The sequence below is a fragment of the Rhamphochromis longiceps genome, linkage group LG7, assembly GCF_057381845.1.
Source record: "Rhamphochromis longiceps isolate RC_006_pf linkage group LG7, R_longiceps_female_GT1.1, whole genome shotgun sequence".
In the NCBI taxonomy this organism is placed as follows: domain Eukaryota; kingdom Metazoa; phylum Chordata; class Actinopteri; order Cichliformes; family Cichlidae; genus Rhamphochromis; species Rhamphochromis longiceps.
The window spans coordinates 71,576,566-71,590,727 of NC_140563.1; the positions used below are offsets into that span (position 1 = coordinate 71,576,566).

The window sequence follows — 14,162 nt, forward strand, 5'->3', positions numbered from 1 at the left end:
TAGTTGTTGTACCTCTGTCCTATAGTTTGTCTCATCATTGTTGGATATAAGTCCGAGCACTGTAGTGTCATCTGCAAACTTAACAATGAGATTGGACGCGCAGGAGGAAATACAGTCATGGGTGAAGAGAGTGTATAGCAGAGGGCTCAGAACACACCCCTGAGGGGCACCGGTGTTGACCACAAGGGTGGAAGAGGTGTTCTTACCCACTCTGACACTCTGTCTACGGTTAGTGAGGAAGTCCACAATCCAGTTGCACAGAGAGGAGTTAAGTCCCAGTTGGTGGAGTTTGGGACGGAGTTTGTATCATAATGAATCATTTGTTTATATATGCATAACAGTTATTATTAGTACAGGCGTCTTAAGTTCATGTTTATTTCTCTGGAGAAGCGCACAGAGTAGGTTGATTGTTGAGATAGGGCATTGTGTGTTGCTATACTGGCGAGGCCAGGAAAGGTGGTTGTTAGGCTGAAATTGTTAAATGTTGCCATTATTGTACTTAAGTTTGTAAGCCTGGCCTTAAACTGTGTGCTCAGAGACATGCTTCTGTTTCTGTTGCCCTCCCCAGCCTGTTGAATGGTGAGGGGGGCTATAGTGTAACTGTAGGCACATCCTCAGCAGGAAGTCACACAAACGTACCCCCATCCACACACACTCACTCACGTGCACATGCGGACACACACACACACACAGTGTTTTAACCTTTTGTGACCATAGGGGTTTTTTACAATGGGTGTTTGTGTAAACTGTGTGTCACACAAAAAAAGGCTGCAAGCGGGGGCTGGTTCTTTGGAGTAATCTGAGCTCGAGGGCAGAAGGGCTGCCCCGAGATCCTCCCCTTGCTGTAGCATGTGAAAACCGATCGATTGCTGTTCTGTATTTCCTTCTTTACAGGAATCAGTGTGAACCAGCGGGCCTGCTGTAGCACAGACCCAACAGCGGTGTTGAGTCTGTTCCAGAAGTCGAGATAAACGTAAGAATTCAGAAGAAGAGAGGGCTGTAAGTTAGGTAGACGTAAAAAAGTTGCACCTGTAACATGTGACACAAGGTTCAGCAAATAAGAAGCAACTTTATTCCCGTGTGTGGATCATTGATTCCTGCTTTTGTGTTTTTGAAGGTGCAGCACCCAGTCCTGGAGAGAATGTGGTATTGTGTTAGCACACACCTGGATGCTCCACAGCAAACTGACAAAATCTGCTGTTAAAGAGGTGCACACACTTACTGATGACCAACCAATGAACTAAATCTGATTAGACTTGATTAGTATTTGGCTGCTCATTGCCCTCCTAATTCCTGTGGAAGCAATGAGTCCTTACTGACCTCCTCCTCCTCTCTCCTCTTCAGCACCTCCACAATCCGTCCGAACTCTTCTTCTCTTTGTATGGCCTCGGCATCTTGAGTCTCTTCTTGCTCCGCTCGTGTCACAACAACCACTGCCAAAATGAGACTGAGCAGGAAGAAACAACCCGGGAAGAAGACGAACAGAAAGACGATCAGATAGGATTTTCCTGCAGTTCGCAACGTCTGCAAAGGGACAGACAGGTGAGAGAAACAGATGAGACAACCGGAGTACTGGGAGGAGCCTGCATGTGGTCATCGGTGAGTTACTGACCAACTGCATCAGGCCTTCCCAGAAGTCGTGCATCATGAGTCTGAAAAGTGACATCAGAGACCAGAAAAACGAGTCGTAGCTGGTGTATCCGAAGTTTGGGTTACTTCCTGCTTTCACACAGGTGAAACCATCTGGACACCACCTGAACACATAAAAAACAGTTTGTTTTTATTGTTGTTGCTGTCAGTGAATGTAAGAGACTCATGTTTACTTACTCAGCGTCTGACTGGTTTCCACACACCAGAGGATCAGGATGTCCAGGAATGTAGTAATAGTTTTCTAGAAGGCAGACAGACATCCAAACCGTACAAACGGATCATGTTTCACCTTTCTAATTTAAGGGCAGGGGTGGCAACGATGACAGGTGCTGAAGTCTGCACTACAAAGCCAGCTGAACATTTCTAAACTTTCTAATACCAGGATCAATTCTCGCAGAGCCCCAGGTCCTGATAACATCCCTGGACGAGCACTGAGGGACTGTGCTGCAGAGCTGTCTTCACGGACATGTTTAATACATCACTGAGCCAGGAAATACTCTCAATGACAGATTCAAGGTCACATTTATGCTGCAATTCTCAGCATCTACATTATTGTGGGTGATTTTAAAATCTGATAACAACAAATAAAACTGTTTTTGGACCTGAAGACTTTTCCTCAGAGGTTCACCTGATCGTGGGGCGATCGTGGCTCAAGAGTTGGGAGTTCGCCTTGTAATCGGAAGGTTGCCGGTTCGAGTCCCGGCTTGGACAGTCTTGGTCGTTGTGTCCTTGGGCAAGACACTTCACCCGTTGCCTACTGGTGGTGGTCAGAGGGCCCGGTGGCGCCAGTGTCTGGCAGCCTCGCCTCTGTCAGTGCGCCCCAGGGTGGCTGTGGCTACAATGTAGCTGCCATCACCAGTGTGTGAATGGGTGTGTGACTGGATATGTAAAGCGCTTTGGGGTCCTTAGGGACTAGTAAAGCGCTATATAAATACAGGCCATTTACCATTTATCTCACATGAGATCTCTTTCCACTGCTTTCATTGTAATGTTGGAAGAAGACCTGCGAGTCAGCCATCTAACTGTCTTAAAAGGCTAACCGGCCAATCAGGACGTGGTACGACCATCATACCTGGAGAGGTGGTGTGGTTGTGGAAATCGAACTCTGTCGTGTTTGTGTTCATCGACCAGATGACACATTTGTTCTTCAGGGTTCCCGTGAAGAGCTGTAAACCAATCATAGCCAAGATGCTAAGGCAGAACAACGTCAGGATGATGACACAACCAAGCCTCTTCACCGATTGGACAAGAGCTTCGACTGTCTTCTTCAGACCTGTAAAGACAGCCCCCGCTGTGAATACAAGTCACATGCACACGCACACACGCATGTGCATGCGCGCACACACACAGACACACGCACACAGACACACGCACACAGACACACACACACACACAGACACACGCACGCACACACGCACACACACACACAGACACACACACACACACACACAGACACACACGCACGCACACACGCGCACACACACACAGACACACACAGACACACACACACACACAGACACACACACAGACACACACAGACACACACACACACAGACACACACACACCTCGGCTGCATGTGAAGATCTTCAGCAGCAGAGAAATCGTCATCAGCACAGCAAACTTCCCCAAATCTACGAACTGTGACACCAATCTGAGACACAGAGTCATCATCACCACCTTCATCATCATCATCATGAAGCAGTGATTAAAGCAGCTGTAAAACATAAAGACACATTTACAGCCGAGCAGGAAAAAGCCAAAGTGTGTCGAGCAGAACATACAGAAGCAAAGCCGGTGATGAGGACGTGACAGTTAGTGTCCTAATATAAATCTAAAACCTTTATCAGTGACAAAGGTAGAGGAGACGTACACAGGAAAGCTACACAGGAAAGCAGAGCAGCACAGCGAGCGTTCAGCTACAGGAGGTTAGCTTGTTACCAAGCCTTAAGAAACATCAAGAGTCTCTGTGGTCAGTTTGCTGGGACAGTGTTTGATGTCATCCTGGATTCAAACACTGAAAGAGTGCCAGACCTAAACAAGGAGTTTCAGTGCCTGAACCAAGGAACAACTAAACTCGAAATATAAGGGTAATAACAAAGGAACGGCCCCGGGACAGGCCAAGGACATCGTGGAGAGATCTCGGCTTTTCTGCTTAGGCTGCTGTCCCTGCAACCCAGCTTCAGATAAGCAGAAGAAAACTAGATGGATGGATGTGGTGGTGAAAGCAGCAAAAAGATCATTTTCATCTTCACAGCTGGAAAAAGCCCACCTTATTTGCACGGACATGGATCTATGGATATGAGACCACACTGACAAGAACTGTGTTGGTGTAACTGTAAAGGTCACGTCCAGCATTGAGTGGATTCAATCGGTGGATCACATTTCTTGAGTATTTTCTGAGCTGCAGTGAGCCTTGTTATTCAGGACTGAGAGGCTCTTATTGTGAAGGCTCTTTTATACTGTTTCCTGTTTTTTGGATCACGTTAATCTGTAACCAACATTAACCCCCTAAGATCCGAACTCTTCCTCGGCATGCATTTTTAATTTCTCTTTGATATTTGGGCATTTTGGGACCTGATGAATGTAACAATAAAGAATTACCAGATTATTTTTTTTTTACCTAATTTTTGTTTCTAAGAAAAATGAAAGCCACATATGAGGATATTTGTTTAAAATTTCAGTAGAACAGTAGGAGTATAATGTCCTCGTGAGTGGATATCAGGCCGTTGCAGAGCGAAATTGAGTATTTCGGTCTAAATAACCCAAAATGTGATGTCCACACGTGGACGCCAGGTCCTAGGAGGTTAAAGAAGTGAACAAAGAGGAGCTCTTCCATTAACAAACTCACAGTATAAGCAGTCCTAATTGTACCTCATCAATGAGCTTGGAGAGACACCTTCAGCAGCAACAGCTTGATGTGATCATTTTCTGTATGACTAATCAGTCTGGCTCGATTAGGAGCACCTGGCTGCTGCTTACCCTCTTAACTCCCATGAAGGCAATAAGGCTGGACTTGTTTTTTTTCTCAGGATCGTCCTGTGAAAACTTTCTTTTCCAATAACTGTACGTGTCGGAGAATCACGGCAGAGAAATAAGTCTCACCAACTTCATGTCAGCCGTTTTCCAATAAATCTAAAACAGATTACACTGAATTTTGTTTGTGCAACCTGAAGTTGCCCCCTGCTGGTCATTAGAAAGAATGCAGATTCATGGCTGTACATACAGTCTGTGTGAGAGTGTGAGGTGTGTTATTGAGCCTTACAGGGTGCTGATGATGATGATGTCCAGCCAGTTCCAGGGATCTCTGAGGAAGGTGAAGCGTCCCACACAGAAGCCTCTCGCCACGACTTTCACCAGAGCCTCAAACACGAAGATTGCCATGTACACGTACCTGTTCACATAAACGTGAGACAGAGAGCTTTCACACCAGAGAAGTCTGGGCTCGGGAGAGCCCGAGTGCCCTGGAGGGACTTTCCCTGCCGGATACACGATGGACGGGTGGCAGACATGGAGGATCGTGTGCCTGGCAGGACTGTGGATCGAGGACGCTGAAGATATCTACCTATTCGGAACCATGAAAACAGGGTTCTTGCTGATCGGAGCTGGCTTGGCCCTGGCTTATCGGAGAATTAAGAAAGTGGAACCAGCTGTTCAAACCCCCCCAAGGCTGCCCGCTGGGATTGAAACAATGGGACGAGGCGCGACGTCTCAGAATGGGCTCACTGAGTGCAGCATGGTTAAGAGCTTGGAGAATCTTATGGCTGCCATGAATACTCAGAATAAGACCTCTGAGTGAAAGTTGGATCACATCTTGGAGCAGCTCTCTGCGGTCGTGAGGTCTCAGAATCTGCTCTTTGAGCACAAGAATGACAAGACCACGGAGCGCAAGTTTGATAACATCATGGAGAAGCTCGCGGCTCTGCAACGGGAGATTGAGAGACCAGTGTCGGAGTGTTAAAGAACAGCTTTGAAATTCTCATGAGTTGTCCGCATAAAAGAAAAATCACCATCATAATGCGGCTGTCCCTTCGGCGCCAGCTGTGGGCTCAAGGCTGGAGCCGAACAACAACACCCTGATAACGACTGTGTTTAGTCTGTTCCTTCCCATTCCCTACAAGGCCACCTGGGTTGGCTGGAAGACTGTTTATTTAGCCTGGCAGGGTGAAGGACACTGTCTCAGCTAAACTCTGGACACGCACACACATCCCCCCGCCCTTTCCAAACGGCTTCGATGCTTGCTCCCTCCTCGGGAACACAGCAGGTCTGAGACAGTAAAGTGCTTCCATTATACAGGGAGTGCAGAATTATTAGGCAAATGAGTATTTTGTCCACATCATCCTCTTCATGCATGTTGTCTTACCCCAAGCTTTATAGGCTCGAAAGCCTACTACCAATTAAGCATATTAGGTGATGTGCATCTCTGTAATGAGAAGGGGTGTGGTCTAATGACATCAACACCCTATATCAGGTGTGCATAATTATTAGGCAACGTCCTTTCCTTTGGCAAAATGGGTCAAAAGAAGGACTTGACAGGCTCAGAAAAGTCAAAAATAGTGAGATATCTTGCAGAGGGATGCAGCAGTCTCAAAATTGCAAAGCTTCTGAAGCGTGATCATCGAACAATCAAGCGTTTCATTCAAAATAGTCAACAGGGTCGCAAGAAGCGTGTGGAAAAACCAAGGCGCAAAATAACTGCCTATGAACTGAGAAAAGTCAAGCGTGCAGCTGCCAAGATGCCACTTGCCACCAGTTTGGCCATATTTCAGAGCTGCAACATCACTGGAGTGCCCAAAAGCACAAGGTGTGCAATACTCAGAGACATGGCCAAGGTAAGAAAGGCTGAAAGACGACCACCACTGAACAAGACACACAAGCTGAAACATCAAGACTGGGCCAAGAAATATCTCAAGACTGGTTTTTCTAAGGTTTTATGGACTGATGAAATGAGAGTGAGTCTTGATGGGCCAGATGGATGGGCCCGTGGCTGGATTGGTAAAGGGCAGAGAGCTCCAGTCCCACTCAGACGCCAGCAAGGTGGAGGTGGAGTACTGGTTTGGGCTGGTATCATCAAATGTGAGATTTACAAGGAGGGAAAACAGTACACCTCTCTGAACAGTGTCTGGGAGGCTGTGGTTGCTGCTGCACGCAATGTTGATGGTGAACAGATCAAAACACTGACAGGATCCATGGATGGCAGGCTTTTGAGTGTCCTTGCAAAGAAAGGTGGCTATATTGGTCGCTGATTTGTTTTTGTTTTGTTTTTGAATGTCAGAAATGTATATTTGTGAATGTGGAGATGTTATATTGGTGTCACTGGTAAAAATAAATAATTGAAATGGGTATATATTTGTTTTTTGTTAAGTTGCCTAATAATTGTGCACAGTAATAGTCACCTGCACACACAGATATCCCCCTAAAATAGCTAAAACTAAAAACAAACTAAAAACTACTTCCAAAAACATTCAGCTTTGATATTAATGAGTGTTTTGGGTTCATTGAGAACATGGTTGTTGTTCAATAATAAAATTATTCCTCAAAAATACAACTTGCCTAATAATTCTGGACTCCCTGTACTGAAGAGGAGTCAAACACTTCCACCGCAGATCTCTCCTAAATGGACGAGTCACACAAAAGCTGTCTCGATGGAGAAACATCACAACAGGCCTTTTAAGCCGTCTCTTAATTGTCTGTATGACAAATCTGTTCACATATCAGAACATTCTGAGCATTTCCTGTCTCGACAACAGCGAGCAAAGTCAGTTTGACCTTTACAGACCTGTGTGTGCTGCTGCTGTCAGACTGAGGACAGACTGAGGACAGACTGGCTCTTTGTCTTTGAGCCTTAGCATGGATTTAGACTTTAAAACCATTCTCATGCTGTGACTCATCGATGCTGCCATCAACAGCCCTGTTCATCACTTAGTCGTGTTTTTCTGCTCCTGATGAAAGATCTGTGTGTGTGTGTGTGTGTGTGTGTGTTCGTGTGTGTGTGTTCGTGTGTGTGTGTGTGTGTGTGTGTGTGTGTGTGTGTGTGTGTGTGTGTGTGTGTGTGTGTGTGTGTGTGTGTGTGTGTGTGTATCTTACTTCACCACAGGAAATTTGAACTCCAGAACACCGAAGCCCAGGATCGCCAGTAGGATGAATATACTGAAGAATGTGTGAGAGTTCAGGGAAAACTCAGCTCACCTGGTCCAGAGAGCTAAAACCTGACCACACAGAGGCTCCTGACACTATGACATCATAAAGGATATGGATGAAGAAGGGTCTTGATGGCGAGGGTCCTCAACGGGTTGAATGGACTCAGCAGGTAACAAGACGAGTCAGCACTAAACCTGTTAATGATGTTTCCTTTACTGAGAACCATGAAGGTCTGCAGAGAGACAGGTGAGAGACAGACATGTGAGAGACAGACATGTGAGAGACAGACAAGTAAGAGACAGACAAATGGGTGAGGGACAGACAGGTGAGGGACAGACAGGTGAGAGACAGACGGGTGAGGGACAGACAGGTAAGAGACAGGTCAGAGACCTTGCGTGATTGGTAGAAGGGATCTAGATCCTCCAATGGGGTGTTGAGAAGCTGAGGTGGCAGGTCCCCATAGATTAAGGGGAGGGACTTTCCAGTCTCCAGGTGAGCAGCTGGTTTGGGCAGGTTTTTCTGAGTTACCTAGGTTACACACAGGACCTTCCCGTCATGCCGTTGATCAGCGTTATCGAGTGCACTTATTAGTTATCAGTTATTGACAGCTGAAAGTTTGATCAGTACCCATTTATCCTTCCACGTCTTTCGCTCCTTTGCCCCAGTTACATGTTGTTGTTGGACTTCCTGTGAGGCCGTCGTGAAGTGTCTGAAGACCTCCGTACCCACAGGTGGCAGCAGAGACACCATGCTGTCATCCTGCAGTGCTGCCCGGATCTTGTTGTCACCTAGCAGCAGGGTTCTACGGGGAAAATAGGGGTGGCATTTTGGTGTTTTGATCGGACTGTCATGAGACAGGTTACTTTCACTGTTTGAAACTAATCCTTCTCATGACAGTCCGATTATTTAGAAAACATTCATTAAGTCGTGAGCACTCTGGGATATAAGCCCGAGCTAAAGCACTAAACGGGTTTACTTTAGGGGGCGCCACAGACCGCACACGTTTAGAAATCAGTTAAATGTATTTGTGTGAAATTAATTTTGTCAGATTTAAGGCACCAGAAATAGGCAAGTAATGCGATACTGTAATCCAATTAGTTTTTTTTAAATTAACAAGTAATATAAGGGACTACTATTGCAAAAAAAGTAATTAGATTACTGTTACTTTCCCATAAGCACGCTGCGTTACTGTGCTACTAAACCGTGATTTTGTTTGTGAGAGTGTCTCATGACAATGACATAAGCGTGTGCGACATTCTTGGTAACAGACGTGTGAAGATCAACAATGGATAATATGGAGCGATGGAGAAAGTAAGACCACGCAGCGTTTAAAGCGTGGAAGTAATCACATTACTTTCAGTTTAAATCCGTAAAAAGGGACACAAACATTAGCGTCTGCTGTTCCCTCTGCGTGGGAAGAAAACTCTTTTCTACAGCGAAAGATGAAACTTCAAATCTGAGCGAGCAGAGAGCACGCTGCCACGGGAATGTGACATTCACAGACAAACCGCCGGATCCCCCCATGACATGACCGCTGTGGGCAAACCTCCACCCGCCCCAATCCTGCTAAACAGGGGACAATAGATTTAGGAGCTGCTGAATCTTTGATTTTTCTGAGCCTGTCAAGTCCTTCTTTTGACCCATTTTGCCAAAGGAAAGGACGTTGCCTAATAATTATGCACACCTGATATAGGGTGTTGATGTCATTAGACCACACCCCTTCTCATTACAGAGATGCACATCACCTAATATGCTTAATTGGTAGTAGGCTTTCGAGCCTATACAGCTTGGAGTAAGACAACATGCATGAAGAGGATGATGTGGACAAAATACTCATTTGCCTAATAATTCTGCACTCCCTGTAAGTTACGTAAGGCTTCCTCTTCACACATTCAGGACTCTTGACGTGTAGTTGTACCTAGAGTGCGTAGCTGTACGTGTGTTTTTTATGTGCTCATTGAGGAAAACTTTGCAGAGATGTGAATGATAAAGAACAAAGGCTGTCTTCAATACAAACTCAATACAAATCCTTTCTGAAATCCTGTGCCGCCCACCTGATCCAGCCCTAACGATATGCTTTATCAAAAGGGAAGTTTTAAGCCTAATTGTAAAAGTAGAGAGGCCTGTCCCCTGCACACTTTGCCCCTCTTTCCTCTCCACTCTCAGATGCTAAAACTCTCAAATAAAGCAAAAAGTAAAAAAGAAGAAACTGTAAAAGAAACATATGAAGCATTAATTTTGATCCATATAACCATAAACCACCTACTTTATGTGCCAATAACACAGTTTTATTTGTGGTATTATTTTTCTTAGTATTTTCTTACTTTTTTTTGCTAAAGCAATGCTTCTAAAAAATATCCTCCATTGTCATAAATGGCCTGTATGTGTATAGCACTTTACTAGTCCCTAAGGACCCCAAAGCGCTTTACATATCCAGTCATCCACCCATTCACACACTGGTGATGGCAGCTACATTGTAGCCACAGCCACCCTGGGGCGCACTGACAGAGGCGAGGCTGCCGGACACTGGCGCCACCGGGCCCTCTGACCACCACCAGTAGGCAACGGGTGAAGTGTCTTGCGCAAGGACACAACGACCAAGACTGTCCGAGCCGGGGCTCGAACCGGCAACCTTCCGATTGCAAGGTGAACTCCCAACTCTGGAGCCACGATCGTAATAGTAATTATAATAGTAATAGCATTTTAGGAGTGCAGTTCTACACAGAGGAAGGAGTGCAGGTTTGTGAACCAAAGTCTATCACTGTCCCACACGTTTCACTGAAAACCAGTTTAAATCAGACTTACAGCTGTGAAGGATTCAGCCTCAGCTGATTGGCTCTCCTCAGCAGCGCACCTCTCTCCTTCGTGCTGCTCCAGAAATCAAAAAAAGACATTTTTCTGTCTTCGGCGTCCCACCTCTCACTGATACAGCTCTGTCTGTCTCTCTGTCTGAATCTGTTTTCAGTGATCAGCTCTCTGCTCCAGCTGTTTGTCAATGGCTCCTCCCACATTAGTTACAAGACACACACAAAGAAACAGAATTGGGAACCGTGTTCTCCCAAAGAGACTCCCACATCCTGATTTCCTGGAAACAGTCTCTCTATCACACACAGAGACACAAACACACAGGAATGAAGCTGTTGGTTGTTTTATAAGAACTCTGTTCATCTGTGGATAAAAACATCTGAGCCATTCTGTCTACTGATTTCATCCTCCCCTGAAAACCCATCTGACTGACTAACTCTGCACACTTTCAGTTAGATTTCTGTCTTTTTTAATTCATTTTTGGCTTCACATTCCTCATCACCTACTTATTACTGCTTAGGTTAATAGGTAGGTTAATAAGTATGTTTAGGTCGTGTTTCATCCTAAACATCAAACTATGTCTTCATCAAACAGCTGCTGGCAATTTCCACGATTTCCATAATAAATAGAGTAAATTTGACAAGTTCACTGCATACTTTCTTATTGTGATATCCACAGGAAAAAAAAACAACTATGTAATTTCTGGAGAAACTGTGGTGGGATTGTTGCTACTGGTGGACTGGTGGTCTTTGTTCTTGGTTGCAGGTAAAGACAAAGTGAAAGGGGCGATGGCTCATAAACACAGGGGTAGTTACAATCAATATGTTCCTGCATTCAAAGTGTCGTCACCCTCATCATTCAGGGACATTTACTTTGTTGTAATAAAGCTCTCCCTCTGAGTACGGGATCATTTTGCCCACTGCAAAACGTTTACAGTTTCTCTCTGAGATTATAGGGACATCTGAAAAGGTTGTTGATGTGTAACAACACCCATAAAAAATATTAGCATGGAAAATGCCGCTGTTCATGCTGTACTCACAACCTTGGAAACACAAGGGAGAGGTCAGCTTTGAACAACTGCAAAGCTCTCCAGAGAGTTGTGCGGTGTGTCGAAAGGATAATTGGAGGTGAGCTTCCCACACACATACGTGTGTGTATATACCTATATCTCTTTTAGTTTTTTAAATTAACAAGTAATATAAGGGACTACTATTGCAAAAAATGTAATTAGATTACTGTTAGTTTCCCATAAGCACGCTGCGTTACTGTGCTACTAAACCGTGATTTTTTTTTGTGAGAGTGTCTCATGAGAATGACATAAGCGTGTGCGACATTCGTGGTAACAGACGTGTGCAGATCAACAATGGATAATATGGAGCGATGGAGAAAGTAAGACCACGCAGCGTTTAAAGCGTGGAAGTAATCACATTACTTTGAGTTTAAATCCGTAAAAAGGGACACAAACATTAGCGTCTGCTGTTCCCTCTGCGTGGGAAGAAAACTCCTTTCTACAGCGAAAGATGAAACTTCAAATCTGAGCGAGCAGAGAGCACGCTGCCACGGGAATGTGACATTCACAGACAAACCGCCGGATCCCCAAAAAAGAAACGTATCCAAAATCACACAAACAGAAAATGCATTAACCTTATACAAGAGAGCTCATGAAGATTAATGCACAGACACTGATTAAACCTGGCTAAGAACACAGACATATGTAATGAAAATCAGCTTGCTACTTTCATAAGTGTTAGAATAGTGTGAAGTTAACACACTTAAAGCTTGAAGTAATTAGTGAATTGGAAGTGCTCTTGTGGCGATTGAGCAAAACAAGTGATTACTCTAGGAAGAAAATTCAAAATAATTTAATAATGTGGTAAGATTTAAATCTGTCTTTCTCTTGTCACGGTAACTTCCTGAGATATGATTCAGTATGCAAATTAGCTGAAATGAGTGGTGAGAAAGAAGCTTCCTGTGTGGCTGAGGCTTTGAATGGAGGAAACAGAGCAGTGACTGAGGAGGATTACTTGGTGAAATTAAGCCCCGTGTTTGCCTTTGCTCTCTGTTGCGTCGTACCCTCAACATGCTGTGTGTTTGTCCAGTTTTCCTGCACCTCGGTTCAAAGTCTTGTTTTGTTTTTGCTTTGCTTTTGTGAGTTTTGCCAGCAATAAAGCTGTTTTGAGTTCCAGTCCCGCTCTTTCCTGCCTGCCTGCCACACAGCCAACAATGCCAGTTTCTGGTAGTTGCAGCTCTGAGTGTTTGTTTCTTAATGGTATGAAAAAGATGTCGTCGGAGTGTAAACCGATTGGTCCTCGCTGCAGAACCCTTTGGAACCAGAGAGTGTTGTTCACACATGAAGCCTAGTCATGGAGCTCCAGATATGTTCTAGAAACATCTATTTACATCCTGTCTCAGAGCGACGCTGGAAAAGTCATTTTTGACCAGAATATGTCCTTCAGTGTACAGATGTGCATATTAGCTTCTCTTCACTGGTTTTCTTTTAAATCCAGAATTACATTTAAGATCATTGTCATCACATGGAGAAGTGAATGACCCTTAACCGCTCTAAGCCATGCAGCTGTAACCTCAGGCTATGGAGAGATGAATGCACTGAACGCCTCTTTTCATTCCCCAGGTGTTTATACACACACTACTGCCGACCATTCAGTTTTGTCTTCTCTCTCCCAGTTTGAGTTGGGTCCTCATTCTGTGCGACCCGCTAATGTTACCTGATGCTACAAAGCTACTGTAACCATAACACGCCTAATTACTGTTATCAGGACAGTGCTAACATTAGCACAACAGTCTGTAGTGAGTTAACCAGGCAGCTGAGTGCATCTTCATTCAGTACAGGGCCCATTTCTCCACTTTCATCACCTGTTGGTCAACAGTCTACATCTCCAATCTCAGTAACAGCCCCCTGAGTTACATTGACATTAGCTAGCTCTGTGCTAATTGATGCTAGCCTTTTCTTTTTGGCCCTTTTTTCTGGTGTTATTTGATAGCAACAGTGAAGAGTGACAGGAAAACAGAGGGAGAGAGAAGACATGCGGCAAAGGATTCGAACCCGGGCCGGCCGCTGACCTGCACAGGCAGCACAGTAGTGGTAATGGCCATAGTTTTGGAAAAACAAAGCTTATTAAATTAATCCAATCTCAGCTGCGGATCACACGACTTCACAGTTACAGGAATTGTCAAATAAAATATTGCAAAAGAAACAAAATGAAAATGGTAAAAAGCCTGTATTTATATAGCGCTTTACTAGTCCCTAAGGACCCCAAAGCGCTTTACATATCCAGTCATCCACACATTCACACACCGGTGATGGCAGCTACATTGTAGCCACAGCCACCCTGGGGCGCCCTGACAGAGGCGAGGCTGCCGGACACTGGCGCCACCAGTAGGCAACAGGTGAAGTGTCTCGCCCAAGGACACAACGACCGAGACTGTCCAAGCCGGGGCTCGAACCGGCAACCTTCCGATTACAAGACGAACTCCCAACTCTTGAGCCACGATCGCCCCTGAAAATGAAGTAACAATGAAGTAAAAGAAGCAAAGATTTTGACCAATC

The 14,162-nt window shown here is 45.0% G+C and overlaps 1 protein-coding gene and 1 long non-coding RNA gene across 4 annotated transcripts in view; one reads left to right on the plus strand and one right to left on the minus strand.

Annotated features, from left to right (window-relative positions):
* Positions 1 to 14,100, minus strand: part of LOC146666995 (sodium channel protein type 4 subunit alpha B-like) — a 60,730-nt gene extending 46,630 nt beyond the window's left edge. Inside the window, exons 1-11 of one of the 3 annotated variants that reach the window (XR_014912837.1) lie at positions 10,595 to 14,100; positions 8,417 to 8,591; positions 8,180 to 8,317; positions 7,911 to 8,021; positions 7,736 to 7,815; positions 4,914 to 5,042; positions 3,217 to 3,302; positions 2,723 to 2,923; positions 1,828 to 1,891; positions 1,613 to 1,754; positions 1,321 to 1,524 (exon numbers count right to left, since the gene is read on the minus strand). Coding sequence is in view for 2 of the 3 variants with exons in the window: in XM_085415152.1 (XP_085271278.1) it covers positions 1,321 to 1,524; positions 1,613 to 1,754; positions 1,828 to 1,891; positions 2,723 to 2,923; positions 3,217 to 3,302; positions 4,914 to 5,042; positions 7,736 to 7,815; positions 7,911 to 8,021; positions 8,180 to 8,317; positions 8,417 to 8,591; positions 10,595 to 10,800 (1,536 nt within the window). In the remaining variant the exon portion in view is untranslated. Of the gene's footprint in view, positions 1 to 1,320; positions 1,525 to 1,612; positions 1,755 to 1,827; positions 1,892 to 2,722; positions 2,924 to 3,216; positions 3,303 to 4,913; positions 5,043 to 7,735; positions 7,816 to 7,910; positions 8,022 to 8,179; positions 8,318 to 8,416; positions 8,592 to 10,594 lie in introns of those variants that run through there. The other 2 variants (XM_085415152.1, XM_085415153.1) reach the window with 2 other exon arrangements.
* Positions 7,553 to 8,235, plus strand: LOC146666996 (uncharacterized). Its single transcript, XR_014912838.1, has 3 exons — positions 7,553 to 7,815; positions 7,911 to 8,035; positions 8,115 to 8,235. It is a non-coding gene; the product is annotated as an uncharacterized LOC146666996 (long non-coding RNA).
* Positions 14,101 to 14,162: the final 62 nt, after the last annotated feature.